The 22,548-nt window shown below is 33.0% G+C and overlaps 2 protein-coding genes across 3 annotated transcripts; one reads left to right on the top strand and one right to left on the bottom strand.

The window, feature by feature from the left end:
- Positions 1–474: 474 nt before the first annotated feature.
- On the top strand, positions 475–4,751 carry LOC139860229 (uncharacterized). Of its 2 annotated transcripts, none has more exons than XM_071849001.1 (6): positions 475–844; positions 997–1,289; positions 1,365–1,451; positions 1,540–1,611; positions 1,791–1,907; positions 3,493–4,751. In XM_071849001.1, exons 1-6 carry the CDS (start codon positions 523–525, stop codon positions 4,447–4,449), a joined length of 1,848 nt encoding a protein of 615 aa, XP_071705102.1. In that variant the 5' UTR covers positions 475–522; the 3' UTR covers positions 4,450–4,751. The 2 variants fall into 2 exon arrangements, with proteins under 2 accessions (XP_071705102.1, XP_071705108.1); XM_071849007.1 differs by having other exon boundaries at positions 1,006–1,289; positions 3,493–4,750.
- A 4,105-nt stretch (positions 4,752–8,856) lies between these two features.
- On the bottom strand, positions 8,857–9,255 carry LOC139872519 (uncharacterized). Its single transcript, XM_071860443.1, has one exon. The coding sequence runs from the start codon at positions 9,253–9,255 to the stop codon at positions 8,857–8,859; it is 399 nt and encodes a 132-aa protein (XP_071716544.1).
- Positions 9,256–22,548: the final 13,293 nt, after the last annotated feature.

Genomic DNA, 22,548 nt, shown 5'->3' with positions numbered 1-22,548 from the left:
AGAAATTAGGGTTTAGAATTTAGGGTTTAGAAATTAGTGTTTAGGGTTTAGATTTATGGTTTATACTTTATAGTGAGTTTTTAACATAAACGATTTAGAATTTAGGATTTTGAGTTTAGGGACTAAACTCAAAACACTAAACCCTAAACTATAAATCGGGATAAATTTTGAAATAAACTTCACAGAAAATTGAAAAAAAAGCTCGAATAATAACATTCATCAAGATGAATGTTATAAGGAATAACATATTGATGAATGCTGTTTTTTTCGAGCATTTTGTGATCAAAATAATAATATTTACTACAATGTATCTTTTTAATTGTTCATATTTTCACTTGATTTTAATGTTTGCGAATTATTAGAAAAATTAAGAAAAAAAAATTACTTTCCCTCTCTTTCTTTCTAAAAAGACCAAGATGAAATATAATCCGTGAATATTAACTTGAATTTTATTTATTTTGTGTATGTCTACTAGGGTTATCACAACCGAATTTTCGTAGCTGTACGTTTCCGATTCAATCAATGGCCGAGGAACCACAATATTCGTCCGGCGGAGACTTCTCCTCCGCCAAACGCAAGTACGACGGCTCAACCACCACTCCTCCGCCGTCCCGTCGCCCTACCGGATTCTCCGCTCCAATCCTCTCTTCACAATCTCCCGATTCCGCTGCGGCGTACGGTCGTGTACCTCCACCTGTTGATGAGATCGAACTTGCTAAAAAAAAAGCTCAAGAGATCGCCGCGCGTTTATTCAACTCCGCCGAAGCTAAACGACCTAAATTCGAAAACGGCAGTGGTGGTTATGATTATAATGATAACAAGGGTTTCAGTTCTGGCCCTACTGGTTTGATTTCTCACTTTAACCTAGCACATTTATGCGTGTTTATTATTAATATTCATATTTAACATTTATATTTATGACCTAGGGTTTGCGACTGTGACATATTTATATTAGAAATTAGAAATTAGATTATATTGTGATGTTAATGTGTTTAGTCAATGTAGATTATGGACAGAAGCCGTATTTATCGAATCCTGTCTCATCTGGTTATGGTTATGGATATGGAAGTCCAAGTAAAAAGATTGATATACCAAATGGGAGAGTAGGAGTGATTATTGGTAAAGGTGGAGAAACTATTAAGTATCTTCAGTTGCAATCTGGAGCTAAGATTCAGATTACTAGGGATATGGATGCCGATCCACATTCGCAAACGAGAGCTGTAGAGATAACTGGTTCTTCAGAATCTATAGCTAAGGCTGAGCAGCTGATAAAGGATGTGCTAGATGAGGTATGTTTGTAATTTTTGTTGTATGTTTTAACTGCCGTTTGTAAAGGTAGATGGTTAATTGGATTTGTGATTTAGGCGGAGTCTGGAGGTTTAGTTTCCAGAAGGTTACCTGGTCAGCAAGGTGGTGCTGAACCGTTTGTGATGCAAGTGCCGAATGATAAGGTAATTTGTGCTTGGAGGTGCTTAGAAGTTTGCTGGACATGTGTTACAATTGGGTTATAATCGTATTGGTTATCTTTATTGTTTGTAGGTTGGTCTTATTATTGGTAAAGGCGGTGAAACCATAAAAAGTATGCAAGCCAGTACCGGTGCTCGGATTCAGGTGTTGCATAAACTCTGATAAATATATGTTGATTTCATGAATTTTTTAATTTAAACATAGAAAGTATCGAACAAAGGATCACACTTCTGAATAGAAAGTATCATGAATCTTATAAATCATGTTTCAAAATGTATTTTGATTGATTATCTGGTTGCTTAAAACATTGTATCAATTATCAGGTGATACCTCTACATCTGCCCCCTGGTGATACCTCAACTGAAAGGACTGTAAAGATAGATGGATCTATTGATCAGATTGAGGCTGCAAAACAGTTGGTTAATGAAGTGATCAGTGAGGTATGTATATATGTATGCAAGGCCAAGGGCCCAAGTGTATGCTTGGTTATAGAAACTGCATGCTTTTATTCTCTTAATTTTAGTAGAGTTCATTCTTTTTTTAATATAGCAGCATCTATAATCTTACTTGGATATGATATTCTACTTTGATTGCTCTGGTGTGATATATACGTGAATCTGATTGTTGTATACTAACTTAACTTTTTATATATTTTATTATCGAATGTATGGAAAGGTGCAACCTTAAGAAAGCAGGGGTCTTATTCCTGTCTTGTATTTTATTCTTCCTCATTCAATTTAGGTCTATGACTATATTTAATTGCAAGGAAATAAGTAGACTTTTATAATTCAAAGTATGACCGAAAATAGATGTATTTTAGATTTTTATTTTATTGATCATCATAGTACATTATCCACAATGTTGCCACAACCTGCTTCTCTTCCTATATTCCACCTGTAAAATTTGAGGTTGCAGATTCTGGCGTTGATGCTCTTTGCAATGAACAGCTTGGTTGGCTTTTCTTTCTGACAGAACCTGAAATAATTTTAGTGTCGGTAATGGTTAATGTGTGTAGATACACATATCTTCTTGTATCCATATCAAATAGAAAGAGCCTCTTTATATATTGGATTGTCTGCAGGGTTATTGGAATGTTATCAAGGGCACTCACAGTTATTAATTAGATTGAATACCACTTACTCTGTTGTATTAGGGTTTAACACTGAAATTTATATACTCCAAAAAAAAAAAAAAAAAAAAACTGAAATTTATATACTTCTGGTATATGGATATACGTAGTGAGCTTGGTAATTTAGGAATTTGAGAAGCATAGAATTTTGTTCTAAAGATATTGCGTCAAAAAAGAAATATAATGTTATTGAAATGTGATATTTATACGTATGTCTTGCTACTAATATTGTTGTTAGGGCTTTCCTATGGGTGGTGGATAGTTGGAGTTTTGGTGACGCCAACAAGAACCTGGTTTGGTTCTAAACCATTTTCTATAATTGCAAACATATTATTATTATTATGAAGATTTGAGTTTGCTATCCATATAAGGTTCAAAGATATTAAACTGTCTAACAGATTGCTTGTAGGTCATCTTATGTTGATAATGTTACTGAATGCACTCTTCCTGAGTTTAAGTAGATTTATGATATTATGTATTTATGTTTACACTTTGCGGTCATTTTAGCAACTGTCGTCTGTCTAAGGAGTAAGGTTTGCGATATGATATTTGCTCTTTGAAAAGATTGTATAGTATTGTGTTCTGTTTTGTACCCAATTATTTCGAATAGGGTGAGCACGGGCTTCTGCTGGAGTATCTTCCTCGGTAAAACCACTCGACCCATACGGTATGTAGGTACCTTAACCTGTCTTGATATAATGAACATGTATTCATTGTCTCTGTGTTTTTCTCTTGATATATTGAGATATTTGTGCTTGTTGTATTCTGTTTTGGCATTAATCTTGTCTATATGCTAGTATGCTAATTAAATCGGTGTCATTTATGAAAGCTTTATCTTATAATTTACAATGCAAGTGTATTTTCTTGGTTCATGTGAGATATATATAATTTTGCAGAATCGTATGAGAAACCCAACGGCCGGTGGTGGATATTCACAGCAAGGTTACCAAACTCGACCCCAGACAAATTGGGCACCATCTGGTCAACAAACGCAGCAACAGGGTTATGGTTATATGCAACCTGGAGCATACCAAAGTCAACCCACTCAGTATTCACAACCATCGTATGGCGGTTATCCTCATCAGCCAACTTCAGGTGGATATGCCACTGGCTGGGACCAGTCAGCACCTGGAGCTACATCAGCTCAGCATGCCACCCAGGCAGGCGGTGGTTATGAATACTACAACCAGCAACAACCTCCACAAACCCAACCACCTGGTGGTCAATCTGGACCTACAGATACATTGGCCTATGGTTATGGTCAGCAAGGTCAAACGTATGGTCAAGATGGCTATGGAGGATATGGAGCTCCTCAATCTGGTTATGGGGGCTATGATCAACATGGTTACGGTAATCCAACATCTGGATACAATGCCGCTAGTGAATCGGCTGAAGGGCAAACTGCTTCGTATGCGGCTAAGGGTGAAAACACTAATCAAGGTCCTCCACCAGCATCCACACCTCAATCTGGTTATCCTCAGCCTGGTCAGCCAGGCTACGGGGCGGCCCCACCAACATCTCAGCCAGTTTATGGAGCTCAACCACCTTCTGGATATGGTAGTTATGGACCTCCTCCAACACAGAAACCTCCTGTAACACCGACCTACAGTCAACAGCCACAACAGTCGCAACAAGGTGCCTATGCCCCACCAGCTTCTTATGCTGGTACTTATGGTAGCGGTGGGTATCCTCACGCACCGTATGGCCAGCAGCCACAGGCATATGGCGGCTCGTATGGCAGTGGTTATGCTCAGCAACCTCCTGCATATTCTGGTGATACCACTGGTCCTGCACCTCAAGCTACTCAGCCTAGTGATGGTGCGGCTACCAAAGCTTCACCTAAGCAGAGTTGATCATTTTGGAGGAGGATATTATAGTAGTGTCTTTAGATGTTGGTTCTATTTGTGATCTTTTTTTTTTTCTTGTCAATTAAATGTTTTTGCGTGTTTTATTTAAGTGTTTGTGATCGGAACTATTTTAGAGATGTTCAATATTGCAAGTTGTTGGTAGATTACTTGTTGGCTTGTTGCTATCATTTGTTTGTTTCATTAGTAACATTGATCTATGGTGATGAAGTCTGGCTACTCGTTTTCAAACATAATTGATTGAAAAACAGCAATTAGTAAAGACAGAGGAAGGAGCTTAAAATTTGAAGATCTGGGCATCGCTGCCCTTTTTGGGCTCGAGTGTTTTGCTTGGTATTGTGTGGGTTAAGTTATAGGACGTGTAATTACTATTAGCGGTTACTATGTTTAATCTGCGATTAAGGTTAGCTATGTGCCAACGTATTACCATAGTAATACAATAGTCTGCCCAGTAAGTAGCAGCTTCCTCCTCAAAAGATTGCAAGCAGTGATTTTTTTTTTTTGCATTTCCATGTAATCTGTGATATATTTATATATAGGTGGAGTTGGGGCGCTAATGGGTTGGGATGAGTTTGGGTCAACACAGGTAATGCTTTGTTATTGGTCTAAAATTGTTGGATCGCATCGAAAACGTGAAAATTGCGTTGTGGGTCTCTTCGTCCCATTAGACTTGTTGACAAGAATCAGTAACGTAATAAAAGTACACGGTTCGAAAGTGCCACTTCACTCGCTTTAAATATCATTGCTAATTTTCCCCACCAAGTTTGTTAGAATACACAACTTTGATTTTGTAAAAATTACACAATATTTTAGTTTTTGGTGCATAAAATACTTGCTATATTATAGGTATATGGCAAAATCTGCAATGACACCAAACAATGTAATCAACTGGTTGAGATTATTTTAGTTCTAGTTGGTTTTAGTTCAGTTCAGCTTCAGCTTTTCATGACTTAAAAAGAATAAGTTAAAAATTAGAAGATCTAAAGGTAAATCGAAAGGTAAATCGATGATTGGATATTTTTTAAGAACTGTAATTTTCAACTTCATAACAGACTCATTTAAGGTCTATTTTTACATATGAAATTATCACCGACTTATCTAAAGAAAAATTATTATTTATTTTTTGAAAATAAACTAGATTCTAAAACTGTCAATTCATTTTTGGAAATGAGCCATGAGGTACATATATGATTTATAAAAAATAATATATGATTTATAAGGTTAGTTGGTCTTCACGTTATTTTAACGGGAAACATTTATAAATAACTAGGTTTGAGCCCGTGCATTGCACGGCTGTGTAAAAAAAAAATCATTAAAAGCGTAAATTTTTAGAATAGTTAAGCTTATGAGCAATCAATATTTATCTCGTGTAAACATGATAAATACAAGATAATCATTTTAACACGCAAAATAGAAATTAAGGGAAAAATTAACTCAAGACAGACTGCAGATAGTCTTAAAAATTCTTGCTTTTCATAAAAAAAAAATCAAATAAATCTCAGAGCATGATACTAATTAAGGAGAACATACGATCAAATAATCTACCTTGTAGTCGTTTATCATGTTAATGGTTAGCTAATATATGCCCTTAAAAGAAGATTGTGACCAACAGAACTAAAACATATTCAATATCAAGTCTTTCACAGGTAAATACATAAGGGGGACATGTGCCACCGCATATCATCCCGAAAACACTCGTTTGTGATCTCTTTCTACCTTCCTCTGCATTACATTACATCTAAGTTAATATGAAAGTCAATTCATATAAAAGAAATTCAATTGCACGCACGCATACAAATTGTTTATCAATTTGTCTTTGTCGAATACTTGATCCTTTTGGACACAGGATCCTTACAACCTTGATTCAGATGGCGAAATTGACTATCTCAAGATTAATTTCTCGATTTTGTATTACCTTAGGATCCATTTTGCTGAGAATAAATGTAAACATGTTAGTAGAACAATATATTATCTGAATATATAAGTTTAAAAAGAAGTTAATAGCAATAGCAATGATGTATTAAAACGGAGTTGGACAAATATGTCGTACTTACATTCTTCAATAATCACATGAGAGAAATTGAATCCAGGTTGTTTATTTCGATACTGAATAACAGTTAACATGGATGGATTTTGTAATATAATTCGCTTAAAATGCATAAATCTTGTTCTAGTTAAAAAGGATCACTATGAATTACTATAATTAAGCAAATTTTCAAATTATTCTTTTAATAATCCCATAAATTACGGTTACAAATATTAATTACTAATAAATTTTAAATCATTAACTTAAATACAGTAATTTGAGAGGGATCAAAGTTGTCTAAATCCTTCTTAATTAACTAAAAATCTTGTCCAAAAATCGAGAAAAATTGTAACAGATTAGAACGCAATATGAGTTATAAAACACCTAACCTCTATTTTCACATATAAACAAAGAAACTATGTACATATGCATTTTGTTACTTGAAGCAAGCAGTAGGCTACAATAATAAAAGGAATGAAAAGATTAGTACATCATTACAAATGGTTTACAGATTACTCCGTAGAAACAAAATTACCAGAATTTGTTAAACTTAAAACACAATATGTATTAAAAATTGATGGCTAATTTAAAGATATTATTGAAAAGCAGGATCATCTTCGTCATCATCTTATATCATATTTAATATACCACGAAACTTGATTCAAATCTAAATGATAAAAATCTTTAGAAATGCTGAAAAGATTAGAAATAAAATCAATGTAAAATTACTAACTGACAATTCCTTTAGTCACATAACCACAACTTTATCAATTGAATTTAACCTAAAAACAGAATTTTGGTACCTTATTGCATATCTTGATTGAAGAGAAACAACTAGATTCATCGATGGACGTTGGATTAATTTCTGCAGCCGTTCCGTTTTGTTTCGATTTCATGATCGGATGTTCATAATTGCCGATGACAGAGTACCAAAAATAATGAAAAGTGCATTTTGTTTTCAATTTAATACTCCGTATAATATATTTATTTTTTTAGCAAAAAAGAGCTTCTATTGAAAAGCATTTCACAAAGAGTGAAAGCTTACAGTACATCAATACTTGAAATAAATTCCAAGCAACACTAAATACTCTAAAATGGTTTATGGACAGGCCCATGAAACCCTTTACAAAAACCATCTATCCTCTAAACAAAAACAAGAACACACAGATTACACTAGAAGCCATTACTCAAACTAGAATCCATGGTTGTTCCTTCCAAATATAAAATTGAAATCCCTTCACAATATTTGCATTAGCCAACCATTGAAAGACCTTCAACTTCACTTGATCAACTATTATGGGCCACGCTTTACGAACATCATTGAAAACCAAATCATTTCCCGCTAGCCAAATGAACCAATACGTAGCCGGGCCGATCAATCTCCATGCTTTTTTAGCTTTACGACCAAAACCAGGAAAACAATCTATCGAAAAATTAATGATGGAAGACGGCATCACCCATGAAACATTCCACCAATTGAACAAAGCCGACCAAATGTTTCGAGACCATGAACAATGAAGCAAAAGATGGTCGATCGACTCAACATGAACACCACACCAAACACACTTGTCATCCACCCCATTACGAAGACATCGCCTATAGCTCAACACTTCCTTAAGTAGGATCCCACCTTGGATTGCTAACCAATGAAAAATAGCGATTTTTGAAGGGACGAACTTATTCCACACGACTTTTACCCAATCAAACTCAACGTCTAAATTAGAAGCCACCATCACTCGAATACCTTCCGCTACCGAATACAATTTATCAACCGAGTGGATCCACAAGATAGAATCTTCTTTATTGAGGTCAAAAACCGTATCTCTTAACAAGACCTTTAGAGTTTGGACTTGAATTTCATCATATACATTTAGGCTAGTCGAAAAACCAAAGTCCCATTCAACCACCCCTATGTCACTGACTTGGCACATCTCCGCTAAACGCCCGAATTTTTTTAGAGGATTTGAGATATAAGCCCGGGAATTGATCCCTCAAATTCGACTCACCCACCCAAATATCGTCCCAAAAAGAAATGCGCGTACCTTTGCCAATCTTCCATTTCCAACTTTGCGGACAAAGAATATCATATAATTCATCAATATTTTGAAGCTTTAGAATATCTCTCCAAACACATGAAAGTTTCCCTCTCTTGACATTGGAGATATTCAACAGTAAGTTACCAGGGGGGTTAGGACCAAAATGCTCTATGATACAATTTTTCCATAAAGCTTCTTGGTTGGAGTTAATTTTGATCCACCATTTAGCCAAAAGAGTAAGATTTTTTATCCGTAACGGTACAACTCCAAGACCTCCACACTCTTTCGGAAGACACACTTTATCCCATCTAACCATCGCCATTTTTTTTGCATCTACCTCACCATTCCAAACGAAGTTTCGCCGAAGTCTCTCCAACTTTTTAATAACACCTTTAGGAGCTTTGAATAAGGACATGTAATGTATAGGAAGACTTGAGAGAACCGCATTATTAGTCTACCACCCATTGAGAGACATCTACCTTTCCAACCCGATAGTTTCTTCCTAAATTTTTTGATAATCGGGCTCCATGTAACTTCTCTCCTATAGTATGCCCCAATTGGGACCCCGAGGTACTCAAAAGGAAACGAACCAACATTACATTCAAACACACCCGCAAAACTCTCTAATTCTTGATTGTTCACATTTACCCCACATACGACTGTTTTTGCAGGGTTCATCTTCAAACCGGAGAGATCAAAAAACCAATCAAGAATTTGGCGAATACAAACCATTTCTTATAACGACGAGTGAGCAAAAATAATAGTGTCATCCGCATATTGAGAATGGTTAACTCTAATATCTCTATCAATGGAAACTCCTTTTAACCTTCCACATTGCATTGCATTTGACAACAATTTACTTAAGACCTCGGTAACCAAGATAAAAAGGAAAGGCGATAGCGGATCGCCTTGCCTTAGCCCTCTCTTCATGACACCTTCCTTTGACGGCGAACCATTGATTAAAACCGAGAATTTTACTTTAGAAATACAAGCTTTTATCCATTTTAAGAACCTCGGCCCAAACCCCATATGAAACATAACCTCCAACAAAAAAGAATGCGAGACACAATCATATGCTTTAGAAAAATCGATCTTCAAGAAGACAACACCTTTTTCCCCTTTTTTCGCTAAGTGCCATATTTCGTTTACTAACATTACTCCATCAATCAATAAACGGTTTGGGACAAACCCATTTTGATTAATACTTACCACATCCGAAACTACCAAGCGTAATCTATTTGCAATAGATTTTGAAATCATTTTATACGGAGCGTTAATGAGACTAATAGGCCTCATGTGTTCAATCATCTTGGGACAATTCGACTTCGGAATAAGAACAACAAACGAAGAGTTAAACCCACTTGGGAGTTTTGCGTTATCATGAAATGTAATTAACGGAATAAATAACGAAATAAATAACGGTTTGAATGCAAATGGAATAAATAACGGTTTGTGAATTTTAATGCACTTAATTTAGATTAATGTAATTAAAAGACAAAATTTCATTCCTCGTCCCTGAACTTTACATCAAATTTGACTCATCGTCATTTTTCTTTTTTTTGTGCATCCCTCGTCCCTAATGTATCACAATTCTACATCCCCCGTCCTTTTTAGGGACGAAGAATGTAGAATTGATAGAAATAAAAAGGACGAGGAGTCAAGAAAAAAGACGAGGGATGTAGAATTGTGATACATTAGGGACGAGGGATGCACAAAAAAAAAGAAAAAGGACGAGGAGTTAAATTTGATGTAAAGTTCAGGGACGAGGAATGAAATTTTGTCTAATTAAAATGAATGAAATATACTGTTGGAGGGACACTTGGATTTTACACATGTCAAAATTTGCTATAATTAAGCAGCTAATGACATCTCAACTATTTAAAACTCTTATATATATATATATATATATATATATATATATATATATATATATATATATATATATATATATATATATATATATATATATTGTGACAACCCGAAAATTTTTGACCAAATTTAAACTCTGATAACTCCGACAAGATAAGCAAATTGATGTGTTGCATTAAAATATTTTTTTCAATACATTTAATTAACCATTGGACTTTACCCTACGATTCACGAACAACCTATAATTTAAAACTCGAACCCGTCATGATTTATATATGATTTTACTTTCTTAAATGAAGACGTTTTGTGATATAATAATTTCTATTATTATAACCTCTTAATAAAATGATTTTGAATATAATTAGTTCTAGAAAACTAAATTTTATAATATTTATATATGAAATGATAAAAAAAATTACTATTAAACGATGCTATTTCAAATTAAAAATTTTACATATTAAGTCGTTTTATTTGTATGATATAATTTTTTTAAGAAACGAAGTTAAATTAAAAATGTACAATTTGTAAAGCACAACGTACAACAACGTGTAGCTTAAATAGTTGATTTTAAATTAATTTATTTAACATTCATTGAATAGTAAATGAAACGAAATTAATTAATTTACTATTCACATGAAAGCGATATGATAGAAATTATTAATTATAAGTAACATAAAATACCCCTGAAGTATTTAATAAATACGACTTTTTTTAATACGATTCAATTTAATTCTAAATTTATTATTATATTATTATATTTTATTTCAATATTATTATATTATTATATTTATTACATTATTGTATTTAAATTAATATTATATATTATATCTTTGTTCAGTCAAAAACTAGGAAAACACATATTACGCGTACAAACTTTATAAACAAACCTTTTTACAACTAATTTTATAAAGCTTAAGACCAAAACAGATATATATGTATATTCAAATATAAAAAGTGGAATTTTTATCCATATTTTTACCCGTCAATTATTAACAACAGAGTACGAAATACCGGTCCGTGAAAACTGTCAGCATAAAATAACAAAAATGGGACGGCTAAGATTACACACGTTTGATTCCTTTTATTATTATATTATTATATTATTAGTATATTATTACTTTATTCTATTATTATATTATTATATTATTATATTTATTATCTATATATATGTTCGATCATCTGTGAAGACATTCATAAAAAAAACTTCACATATTACTCCGTATCATATTCATTATTATTATTATTATTATTATTATTATTATTATTATTATTATTATTATTATTATTATTATTATTATTATTATTATTATTATTATTATTATTATTATTATTATTATTATTATTATTATTATTATTATTATTATTATTACTATTATTATTATTAAGATTATTAGTATTATTAATCGTATATAATTATTTATATTAGTTATGTATACATAAAATACTACGACGGGGTTATGTTCGGGTGATTTCAAAACGAGTTTTCAAATGGGTTAAAGCTAAGGAATTTATGAGTTATATCTAAGGAGGTTATGGGTATTGTTCGGGGGTTTTGTTCGTGAATCAAAGGTCAACCTTGCATTTATCATTTCTGTTGCGTCTGCACACTTTTCCTACAATATTGAACCACAATATTGATACGTGAGTTTCATTTGTTCCCTTTTTAAATGCTGTTGCATTATATATTTTTGGGCTGAGAATACATGCGTTATTTTTATAACTGTTTTACGAAATGGACACAAGTACTAAAAACATATTCTACGTTGAGTTGTACCACTTTGCATATTTTTCCCTAATAGCTTGGTAACTAATATTTACATGTTGTAAGAGCATGTAAGCGTGAATCCTATTGATAGATCTATCGGGTTTGACAACCCCAACCGGGCTAGTCGCTTGATAGTGCTCCAAACGAACATATATTTAGTCGCAATATCATCCCAATATGTAAAGTTTTTAGTTGTAATTATTCTATTTTTAAGTTGTAATCGTTTAAATAAATAAATGTGAAGACAGAGCCCGAAGATTAAAGAATTGAAGAAAAAGTGCCACTAAAGCCTGAAAAGTGCCACTAAAGCCATAGTGCACTCAAAAGTGCCACTAAAAGTGAGTTAAAGACTTGCGCGGATTTTGGTAGTTAAGGAAAATAATTTTTTGTGCAAATTACAAATTGCGAAATGCAAAGTACAAGATATTAAATAGTACGAAAGGACGTTCGAAAATCCGGAACTGGGGCCTGAGCCAACTATCAACGCGCGACGCAACGGAGCGAAAATTATGAGTCAACTATGCACAAGAATATAATATAATATTTAAATAATTATATAAATTATTTATATATTATATATATTTAAAAATAACGTCGACAAGCTAGAAAACAAAATGATATGAGCTGGATTCCTGGGCCATGCGATCGCATGGCCAGCATGACCAATTTCCATGCGATCGCATGGAGGCCTGTAGCTGGCCACATTGCTATAAAAAGGCAGTTTTGTAGAACGAAATATATACTTTTTTCAATCTCTCTGTCTATAATATATATATATACATATATATATATATATATATATATATATATATATATATATATATATATATATATATATATATATATATAATATAGTATAGGGTAGTTTTATATTAGTTAGTTTGGGTTATGTAAAGGTTATTTTACGGGTTTTGAAGTCGAAGCTCTGTCCATGTAACATTACGCGATAAATAATCAATATAAGCTATGTTCTCCTTTTTAAATTAATATCTCGTACTTAAGTTATTATTATGCTTATTTGAGCCGAAGTAATCGCGATGTTGGGCTAAATATTAAGATGGGGTAATTGGGCTTTGGACCATAATTGAGGTTTGGACAAAAGAACGACACTTGTAGAAATTAGACTATGGGCTATTAATGGGCTTTATATTAAATTAATGATACCTCGTTAATTTAATATAAAGGTTATAATTTGACGTATCTATAAATAACCACATACGCTTAATCGGAAACGGTGGGCGGGATATCTATAAATACCAATCATTGTTCATTTTACCAGACACGGAACTGGATTAATAGTTAATGGACTCATTAAAATAGGGGTGGATTACATTCAAGGGTAATTGGTGTAATTGTTAACAAAGTATTAAAACCTTGGTTTACACACAGTTGATAACCTGGTGTATTCATTAAACAAAGTATTAAGACCTTGTTACAGTTCGAATCCCCAATTAGTTGGAATATTTGACTTCGGGTATAAGGTTAAATTTGCCGAGCATTTTATAATTATGACCGATGAGCTATTATGGACAAAAACTAGATAGGTTTCAAATACATCCAGGACAAAGGACAATTAACTCAGGGTAATAAATAATCAAAACGTCAAACATCATGGTTACGGAAGTTTAATGAAGCATAATTATTATATTGTTATTTATTTTACGCACTTTAATTATTGTCATTTATATTTACGCTTAAGTTTTAAAATCGACAAACCGGTCATTAAATGGTAAACCCCCTTTTATATATTATTACTATATATAATATATTTTGTACAAATATAATTGTTTAAAAATATAGTGTAAAATAAGTCGTCCACCTGTGGAACGAACCGGACTTACTAAAAACTATACTACTCTACGATTAGGTACACTGCCTATAAGTGTTGTAGCAAGGTTTAGGTATATCCACTCTATAAATAAATAAATAACTTGTGTAAAATTGTATCGTATTTAATAGTAAAATATAAGCTATTTCGTATACACCTCTACACACATCATCGCTCTAGTATCGTAAACGGTTGCATAGTACTTCGTTTTTACTACACTTGGTACAGTGTAGGGAGATTTCATAATAAAGGGAATATGCTACATTAATTGTTAAGTATGGTTACCGAAGCACTCAACAACTTATAGAATACTTTTATACACTTGCGAGTGTACGGATATTTATGGAAACTGAAATCTTGTGGTCTATTACTATTATGGAAATGATTGATTATGATAAACTAATGAACTCACCAACCTTTTGGTTGACACTTTTAAGCATGTTTATTCTCAGGTATGAAAGAAATCTTTCGCTGTGCATTTACTCATTTTAGAGATATTACTGGGAGTCATTCATGGCATATTTCAAAAGACGTTGCATTCAAATCATTTGAGTTCAAAAAGATTGTTAATAGATGAATGTCAGATTAGTCAATTATATTTAGGAACATGATAATATCATTGGTATGCATATTTGTAAACTTTCGTTGAAATGAAAGCTAGTCTTTTTAAAAGAATGCAATGTTTGTAAAACGTATAATATAGAGGTCAGTACCTCGCAATGTAATCAACTATCATGAATCGTTTATAATCGGTATGAACGGGTCGTTAAAGTTGGTATCAGAGCGGTGGTCTTAGCGAACCAGGTCTTGCATTAGTGTGTCTAATTGATAGTTGTTAGGATGCATTAGTGAGTCTGGACTTCGACCTTAGCTGCATGTCAAAAAGTTTTGCTTATCTCATCCTGTCGGAAATTACATGCTTATCATTCTTAGCCTAGATACATCTTACTGCATTGATTGCATGAATAGTGTATAGACAAAATTCATATCTTAGCGTATCTGTTACTTTAAACTTTACCTGACATATTCCGTAAATTCCTCCGTAATCTACGAAATCTTTTGTTCTATATATATAGATATTCTATATAATTAGAATACCATCCGATAGTCGGAACTCATTTTATATTGAAAAATACTTTATTCAGTCGTACGAAATGGAACTCTCCACTAGTTCAAGTCCCTCGAATTCCGATTTGGAATTCCACTCAAGCTCCTAAAGCAGTGTGACCAGAATGGATCAACCAATTAGCCATCATCTATTCTGGATGAATTGGGGGTGGGTTCGTATTCTACTTAATCATTGGAGACAAGAAGAAGGTGATCCCTTCCATCCACCACATTGCCCTCTTGGCGAAGAACCTGAAGCACTTACCGGCGAACCTGTTCGAGACACCATTTTCTCTCTCATTTCCAGAGTATCTCGTCATGACTATATACTATCTCAAATTCTAGATCTTATTCATCCACTCGTCCGAACCGACAATCATCCCGGTGTAATAGAAGAAGTCAACGAGCTTCGCGATCGGGTTGTGGCTTTGGAGAATATAGCGCAAAGGTTACAAGCACCAGCAGCAGCACTGGCAGCAACAGTACCATCACCACCACCAACAGCAATATCTGAAATGTCCCGTTCATATTAATTATAAACGTTCCATATTAATTGATTTCGTTGCGAGGTTTTGACCTCTATATGAGACGTTTTTCAAAGACTGCATTCATTTTTAAAACAACCATAACCTTTATTTTATCAATAAAGGTTTTAAAAAAAACATTACGTAGATTATCAAATAATGATAATCTAAAATATACTGTTTACACACGACCATTACATAATGGTTTACAATAGAAATATATTACATCGACATATGTTTCTTGAATGCAGTTTTTAAACAATATCATACAAACATGGACTCCAATTCTTGTCCTTATTTTAGTATGGAACAGCGGAAGCTCTTAGTATTCACCTGAGAATAAACATGCTTTAAACGTCAACAAAAATGTTGGTGAGTTATAGGTTTAACCTATATATATCAAATCGTAACAATAGACCACAAGATTTCATATTTCAATACACATCCCATACATAGAGATAAAAATCATTCATATGGTGAACACCTGGTAACCGACATTAACATGATGCATATATAAGAATATCCTCATCATTCCGGGACACCCTTCGGATATGATATAAATTTCGAAGTACTAAAGCATCCGGTACTTTGGATGGGGTTTGTTAGGCCCAATAGATCTATCTTTAGGATTCGCTTCAATTAGGGTGTCTATTCCCTAATTCTTAGATTACCAGACTTAATAAAAAGGGGCATATTCGATTTCGATAATTCAACCATAGAATGTAGTTTCACGTACTTGTGTCTATTTTGTAAATCATTTATAAAACCTGCATGTATTCTCATCCCAAAAATATTAGATTTTAAAAGTGGGACTATAACTCACTTTCACAGATATTTCCTTCCTAGGAAATAAGACTTGGCCACGAATCGATTCACGAACCTATACAAATATGTAAATATATATCAAAGTATGATCAAAATATAATTACAACCATTTTTATTATGTTTTAAAGATTTGAGTGTATTAAGTCAGCTGTCCTCGTTAGTAACCAACAACTAGTTGTCCACAGTTAGATGTACAGAAATAAATCGATGTATATTATCTTGAATCAATCCACGACCCAGTGTATACACGTCTCAGGCTAGATCACAACTCAAAGTATATATATTTTTGAAATCAACCTCAACCCTGTATAGCTAACTCCAACATTACTGCATATAGAGTGTCTATGGTTGTTCCAAATGATATATATACATGGGTCGATATGATATGTCAAAATATTTACATACGTGTCTATGGTATCCCAAGATTATATAATATATTAGAATACATGTATAATACAATATAAGTTAGCTAGGATATGATTTGTATAGATTTGTTACACATTTCCCGTAGCTAAAAAGATCAAAAATATCCAATCTTGTTTTACCCATAACTTCTTCATTTTAAATCCGTTTTGAGTGAATAAAATTGCTATGGTTTCATATTGAACTCTATTTTATAATTTAAACAGAAAAAGTATAGGTTTATAGTCAGAAATATAAGTTACAAGTCGTTTTTGTAAAGGTAGTCATTTCAGTCGAAAGAACGACGTCTAGATGACCATTTTAGAAAACATACTTCCACTTTAAGTTTAACCTTGATTTTTGGATATAGTTTCATGTTCATATGAAAAATCATTTTCTCAGAAGAACAACTTTTAAATCAAAGTTTATCATAGTTTTTAATTATCCAAACCAAAACAGCCCCCGGTTTCACTACGACGGCGTATATCCGATTTTATGGTGTTCATCGTGTTTCCAGGTTTTAAATCATTAAGTTAGCATATAATATAGATATAGAAAATGTGTTTAGTTGATTTTAAAAGTCAAGTTAGAAGGATTAACTTTTGTTTGCGAACAAGTTTAGAATTAACTAAACTATGTTCTAGTGATTACAAGTTTAAACCTTCGAATAAGATAGCTTTATATGTATGAATCGAATGATGTTATGAATATCATTACTACCTCAAGTTTTCTGGATAAAGCTACTGGAAATGAGAAAAATAGATCTAGCTTCAAAGGATCCTTGGATGGCTTGAAAGTTCTTGAAGCAGAATCATGACACGAAAACAGTTCAAGTAAGATTTTCACTCGAAATAAGATTGTTATAGTTGTAGAAATTGAATCAAAGTTTGAATATGAATATTACCTTGAATTAGAAAGATAACCTACTGTAAATAACAAAGGTTCCTTGATCTTAGATGATTACTTGAAATGGATTAGAAAGCTTAGAAGTAGACTTGCAAACTTGGAAGTATTCTTGATTTTTATGAAACTATACTTATGGAATTTATGAAGAACACTTAGAACTTGAAGATAGAACTTGAGAGAGATCAATTAGATGAAGAAAATTGAAGAATGAAAGTGTTTGTAGGTGTTTTTGGTCGTTGGTATATGGATTAGATATAAAGGATATGTAATTTTGTTTTCATGTAAATAAGTCATGAATGATTACTCATATTTTTGTAATTTTATGAGATATTTCATGCTAGTTGCCAAATGATGGTTCCCACATATGTTAGGTGACTCACAAGGGCTGCTAATATATGATCATTGGAGTGTATATACCAATAGTACATACATCTAAAAGCTGTGTATTGTACGAGTACGAATACGGGTACATACGAGTAGAATTGTTGATGAAACTGAACGAGGATGTAATTGTAAGCATTTTTGTTAAGTAAAAGTATTTTGATAAGTGTCTTGAAGTCTTTCAAAAGTGTATGAATACATATTAAAACACTACATGTATATACATTTTAACTGAGTCGTTAAGTCATCGTTAGTCGTTACATGTAAATGTTGATTTGAAACCTTTAAGTTAACGATCTTGTTAAATGTTGTAAACCCAATGTTTATTATATCTAATGAGATGTTAAATTATTATATTATAATGATATTATGATATATTAATATATCTTAATATGATATATATACATTTAAATGTCGTTACAACGATAATCGTTACATATAAGTCTCGTTTCGTAATTCTTGAGTTAGTAGTCTTGTTTTTACATATATAGTTCATTGTTAACACACTTAATGATATATTTAAATATCATTTTATCATGTTAAATATAGTATATCAATATCTTAATATGATACATATGTATTTAGTAGACGTTATCATAACGATAATCGTTATATATATCATTTCGAGTTTCTTAACTTAGTAATCTCATTTCTTATGTATATCACATATTGTTAATATACTTAGTGAGATACATACTCATCATAATCTTATTTCAACCATATATATATGTCTATATATATACCACAACATGTAGTTTTTACAATTTTGTAACGTTCGTGAATCGCCGGTCAACTTGGGTGATCAATTGTCTATATGAAACTTATTCCAATTAATCAAGTCTTAACAAGTTTGATTGCTTAACATGTTGGAAATATTTAATCATGTAGATAACAATTTCATTTAATATATATAAACATGGAAAAGTTCGGGTCACTACAATATCCGCACCTCACACTTTAACATCAACGTCACACACACCATAGATACCAAGGAGTACCAACAATAACAAACGATGAAGTATTGATTCATAACTTCATCGGAGAAATATTCTACAGTGATTATGTAATCTCTAAAGTTTTAGAGATTATTTATTCAAATCATAGCCGTAAACCAAGATGAATGGATGGATAGAAATGATACAGGGAAGAATAGAAACCCTGACAAGGACGGTGCACGAATTACAAGCTAGACTTGTTTACCAGCAGTATCAACAGTACCGCCAGCATCACCGTCAGTATTACCAACACCAGCAACACCTGTAACACTACAAGCTCCATCAATTACATAACCACCAACGATATCGACAACACATTCACCAATAGGTATATCGAAAATAACGAGTTATGAAGTATTAACTCATTTCCACTGAAGGATTTATATGTATATCTTATATATATAAATTTTTAAACCATGATAAATCTATCTGTACTAAGCTATTATGTGTGAATCTTAACTACTCGGTTAATTCATATTACTAATATGCTATGATGTACATCCTTCGTCAGCGACTTAATCATCATTAACTACAATCTCTGTTTCAATTCAATGAATTTCATTTCATAATAAATCAAGTGTATTATTCAAATATATGTTTGATTTTACACTTTCATCATCGATGTACTCGAAACTTTTCAGATAACATCATTCGTACCTTGCGAAGTTCACAAGATTCCACGAACACCAACATCATGCATCAACAAATAACGAAGTATTGATTCATAATTTCAATTTCATTGAAGAAATACTCCGTAAAAGTTATGTAATTTCTAAAGTTTTTAGGGATCACTCAATTCTTGTAACGACCTGACTTTTTCGACTTCCTTTTGTGCTTTGTGTTTTCATGAAACTGCGTATTTATGAGTACTGAGCTATATTATACTTTAAGGAGTCTCTACATGTTGATTACTTTCATTTATATGTTAAAATATATCATTAAGTACGTATGATACTTAATTCAACCCCCGGAAACCTTTATGACCGTTAGTGTTACTTGACGTTTTTAACGAACTACGTACTGCGTACACGTTTAACTTTTGTCGTAATCGGAATATTATGACTATGAAATACTAATTGTTATTTTATAATAACAATTACTTGGGCTTTTGGATGCTTAATTACACTTAATAATTTACTAGAGCACACTAGTTAGTCTTGTTGGACTTTCTACCTTGTTGGACCTTAGCCCACCCTACATTAGTTGGTGGACTATTTAATTAGCCCAATTATAAGTAACTAGTGACCCATTAATAAGTAAGACAAATACCCATTTATTAGAGGGAACATGCTAGCATTTTTGTCAAGTATTATCCTTAATATTGCATGAGATCCTAACATAAGCACCAACTTTAGACAACCATTAACCAAAAAACAAAAAGTTATCCCCCTTGTCCCCCCTCCAAATTCACGGCCATCACCACCCACCCATACCCTCACCACCTATAAATACAAGCCTTATTCCATCCATTTTACACTTGCTTTCATTTGTAATTTACACACACTCACTCTCTAATTCTTTCTCTAGTTCTTTCTCTCTCTAAAAAGTGTAAGTATTTGATTTTTCTTCTTCTTCTTCCTCTCACTCTCACGAATTCATCATCGTCATCATGGGTCTAGCTTTTTAGCTTTTGATCTTGATTACATCTTGTAGATTCAAACATGGGTTTGAATCCTTCAAGAACATGGAAGATTCAAGCTTTCTAGCTTTGAATCTTCACCAACTTTGTAGATCTAAATATTTTAGCTTTAATCTTGTTATTTTGTTACAAAGATTCAAACTTGTGTTTGTAATCTTCATGTATCTTAAAGATCCAAGCTTTATGCTTCAAGATCTTCAAGAACACTAAAGATCCAGGCTTTTTAGCTTAGGGTCTCATTATTATGTTAAAGATCTTAGCTTTTTAGCTTATGGTCTCATTACTTTCATTATTTTGTTAAAGATCTTAGCTTTATAGCTTATGGTCTCATTAATCTTGTAAAGGTTCAAGCTTTCTAGCTTTGTAATCTTATAACTTATGTGAAAAGGATCCAAGCTCTCTAGCTTAGGGTTCCATCACTTTATTTGATTTAGATTATGTTCATACTTGTTTGATTGAAGTAAAGTTTGCAGCTTTCATTGTAAATAGAACTTGTAATTGTGTTAAGACTAAGGATATGATGTAACCTTGGTTCATCATCCATCTAAGACTCTTAAATGAGTTGTGTTCTTACTTGGTCTTAACATATTGTGTGTTGATGGTAGAATCTTGGTCAAGGTGATGCTAACCCATCAATGAGTTTTACACTTGAAGCTACAAGCATCAAGGATGATAACCGTGATGAGCATCAAGCACCAAGAACCCCACTGAAGCACTTGTTTACTGTTTTTCGGGATCTGATAAGATTCCTGGACTTTTGGAAAACTTATTTTCAGTTATTTCGTTTCAAGTAGATGACTTTTCGTTTAGGCCTCATCTTAATCCGATATAAGGTTTAGGATTTATAGTCCTCCGAAAGTCACTACGCCATTGTAAGTTGTGCTGAAATTTCTGACCTACTCGCACTTAAACCGTCGCCACGGTTAAACGAAGACGAGTTAGGTTCTGAAAATTGGTCAGCGGTTAGAGGACTCATATACGGAGCCATAGCCACTGAGTACGCATCTTTTTGTTTTGTATAAAGGTCGTAGCAGCTGACCGAAGTCAGCCTATTGTTTCGATCTCTATTCTTATCAAACTTACTTAGCTTTTATGATGATGAATGATGATGATGATGACACTTAAACTTAATTTATTCACTTTTAACCTATTGGGACAACATACTGACCTAGTGACCTTTGAATTAGGTTGACGACCTTTCGGACCGACTTACTACCTGCATACATTTCATATCGACTTTTACCGCTTTTATCACTGTGAGTTATAGCATCCCTTTACTACTTTTTACTATTTTTTGGGACTGAGAATACATGCAATTTTCATGTTTTACTTACTTTACACGAGTACTTAAACTTTACATATGTGAGGGTTATATAACGGCATAAACTTTCCCCTTAGCACGGTAACGTTTAATCATTGGTTTTTGAACAGGTGAACGCGAATATTAGATATGGATCCACAGGGTTTGACATCCCCACTCGGGCTAGTCACGCTAGCATTTAATGGGTGTTTGATACTTCGAGGACATACGCACTCGCCAAGTGTACTTTTAGGGGGTATTATTATTACGTTAAGTTAGTTACCGGGTGCCCAATGATAAGCATATACTTTTCATACTGTTTTGAATACGATAACTCATGGTCTACATTACTTTACTGATTACAAACTATAGCCCACCAACATTCGTGTTGACTTTTAAGCATGTATTTCTCAGGTGCTTATACGATGTTGTTTCCGCTGTTAGACTTGTTATCTTGGTGTTTTAGACTTGCTGTTATGGACCT

The sequence above is a fragment of the Rutidosis leptorrhynchoides genome, chromosome 1 (assembly GCF_046630445.1).
Source record: "Rutidosis leptorrhynchoides isolate AG116_Rl617_1_P2 chromosome 1, CSIRO_AGI_Rlap_v1, whole genome shotgun sequence".
Lineage (NCBI taxonomy): Eukaryota > Viridiplantae > Streptophyta > Magnoliopsida > Asterales > Asteraceae > Rutidosis > Rutidosis leptorrhynchoides.
The sequence above is the reverse complement of the archived record's forward strand: the minus strand, read 5'-3'. Positions and strand labels throughout refer to the sequence as shown.

Excerpts from the sequence above, each read along its gene's own strand:
- LOC139860229 (XM_071849001.1), top strand. The coding sequence starts at position 523 with ATGGCCGAGGAACCACAATATTCGTCCGGCGGAGACTTCTCCTCCGCC. Across the intron at positions 1,290-1,364 it reads TAAAGGATGTGCTAGATGAG|GCGGAGTCTGGAGGTTTAGT; the intron begins GTATGTTTGTAA and ends TTTGTGATTTAG. Across the intron at positions 1,452-1,539 it reads TGCAAGTGCCGAATGATAAG|GTTGGTCTTATTATTGGTAA; the intron begins GTAATTTGTGCT and ends TATTGTTTGTAG.
- LOC139872519 (XM_071860443.1), bottom strand. The coding sequence starts at position 9,255 with ATGGTTTGTATTCGCCAAATTCTTGATTGGTTTTTTGATCTCTCCGGT.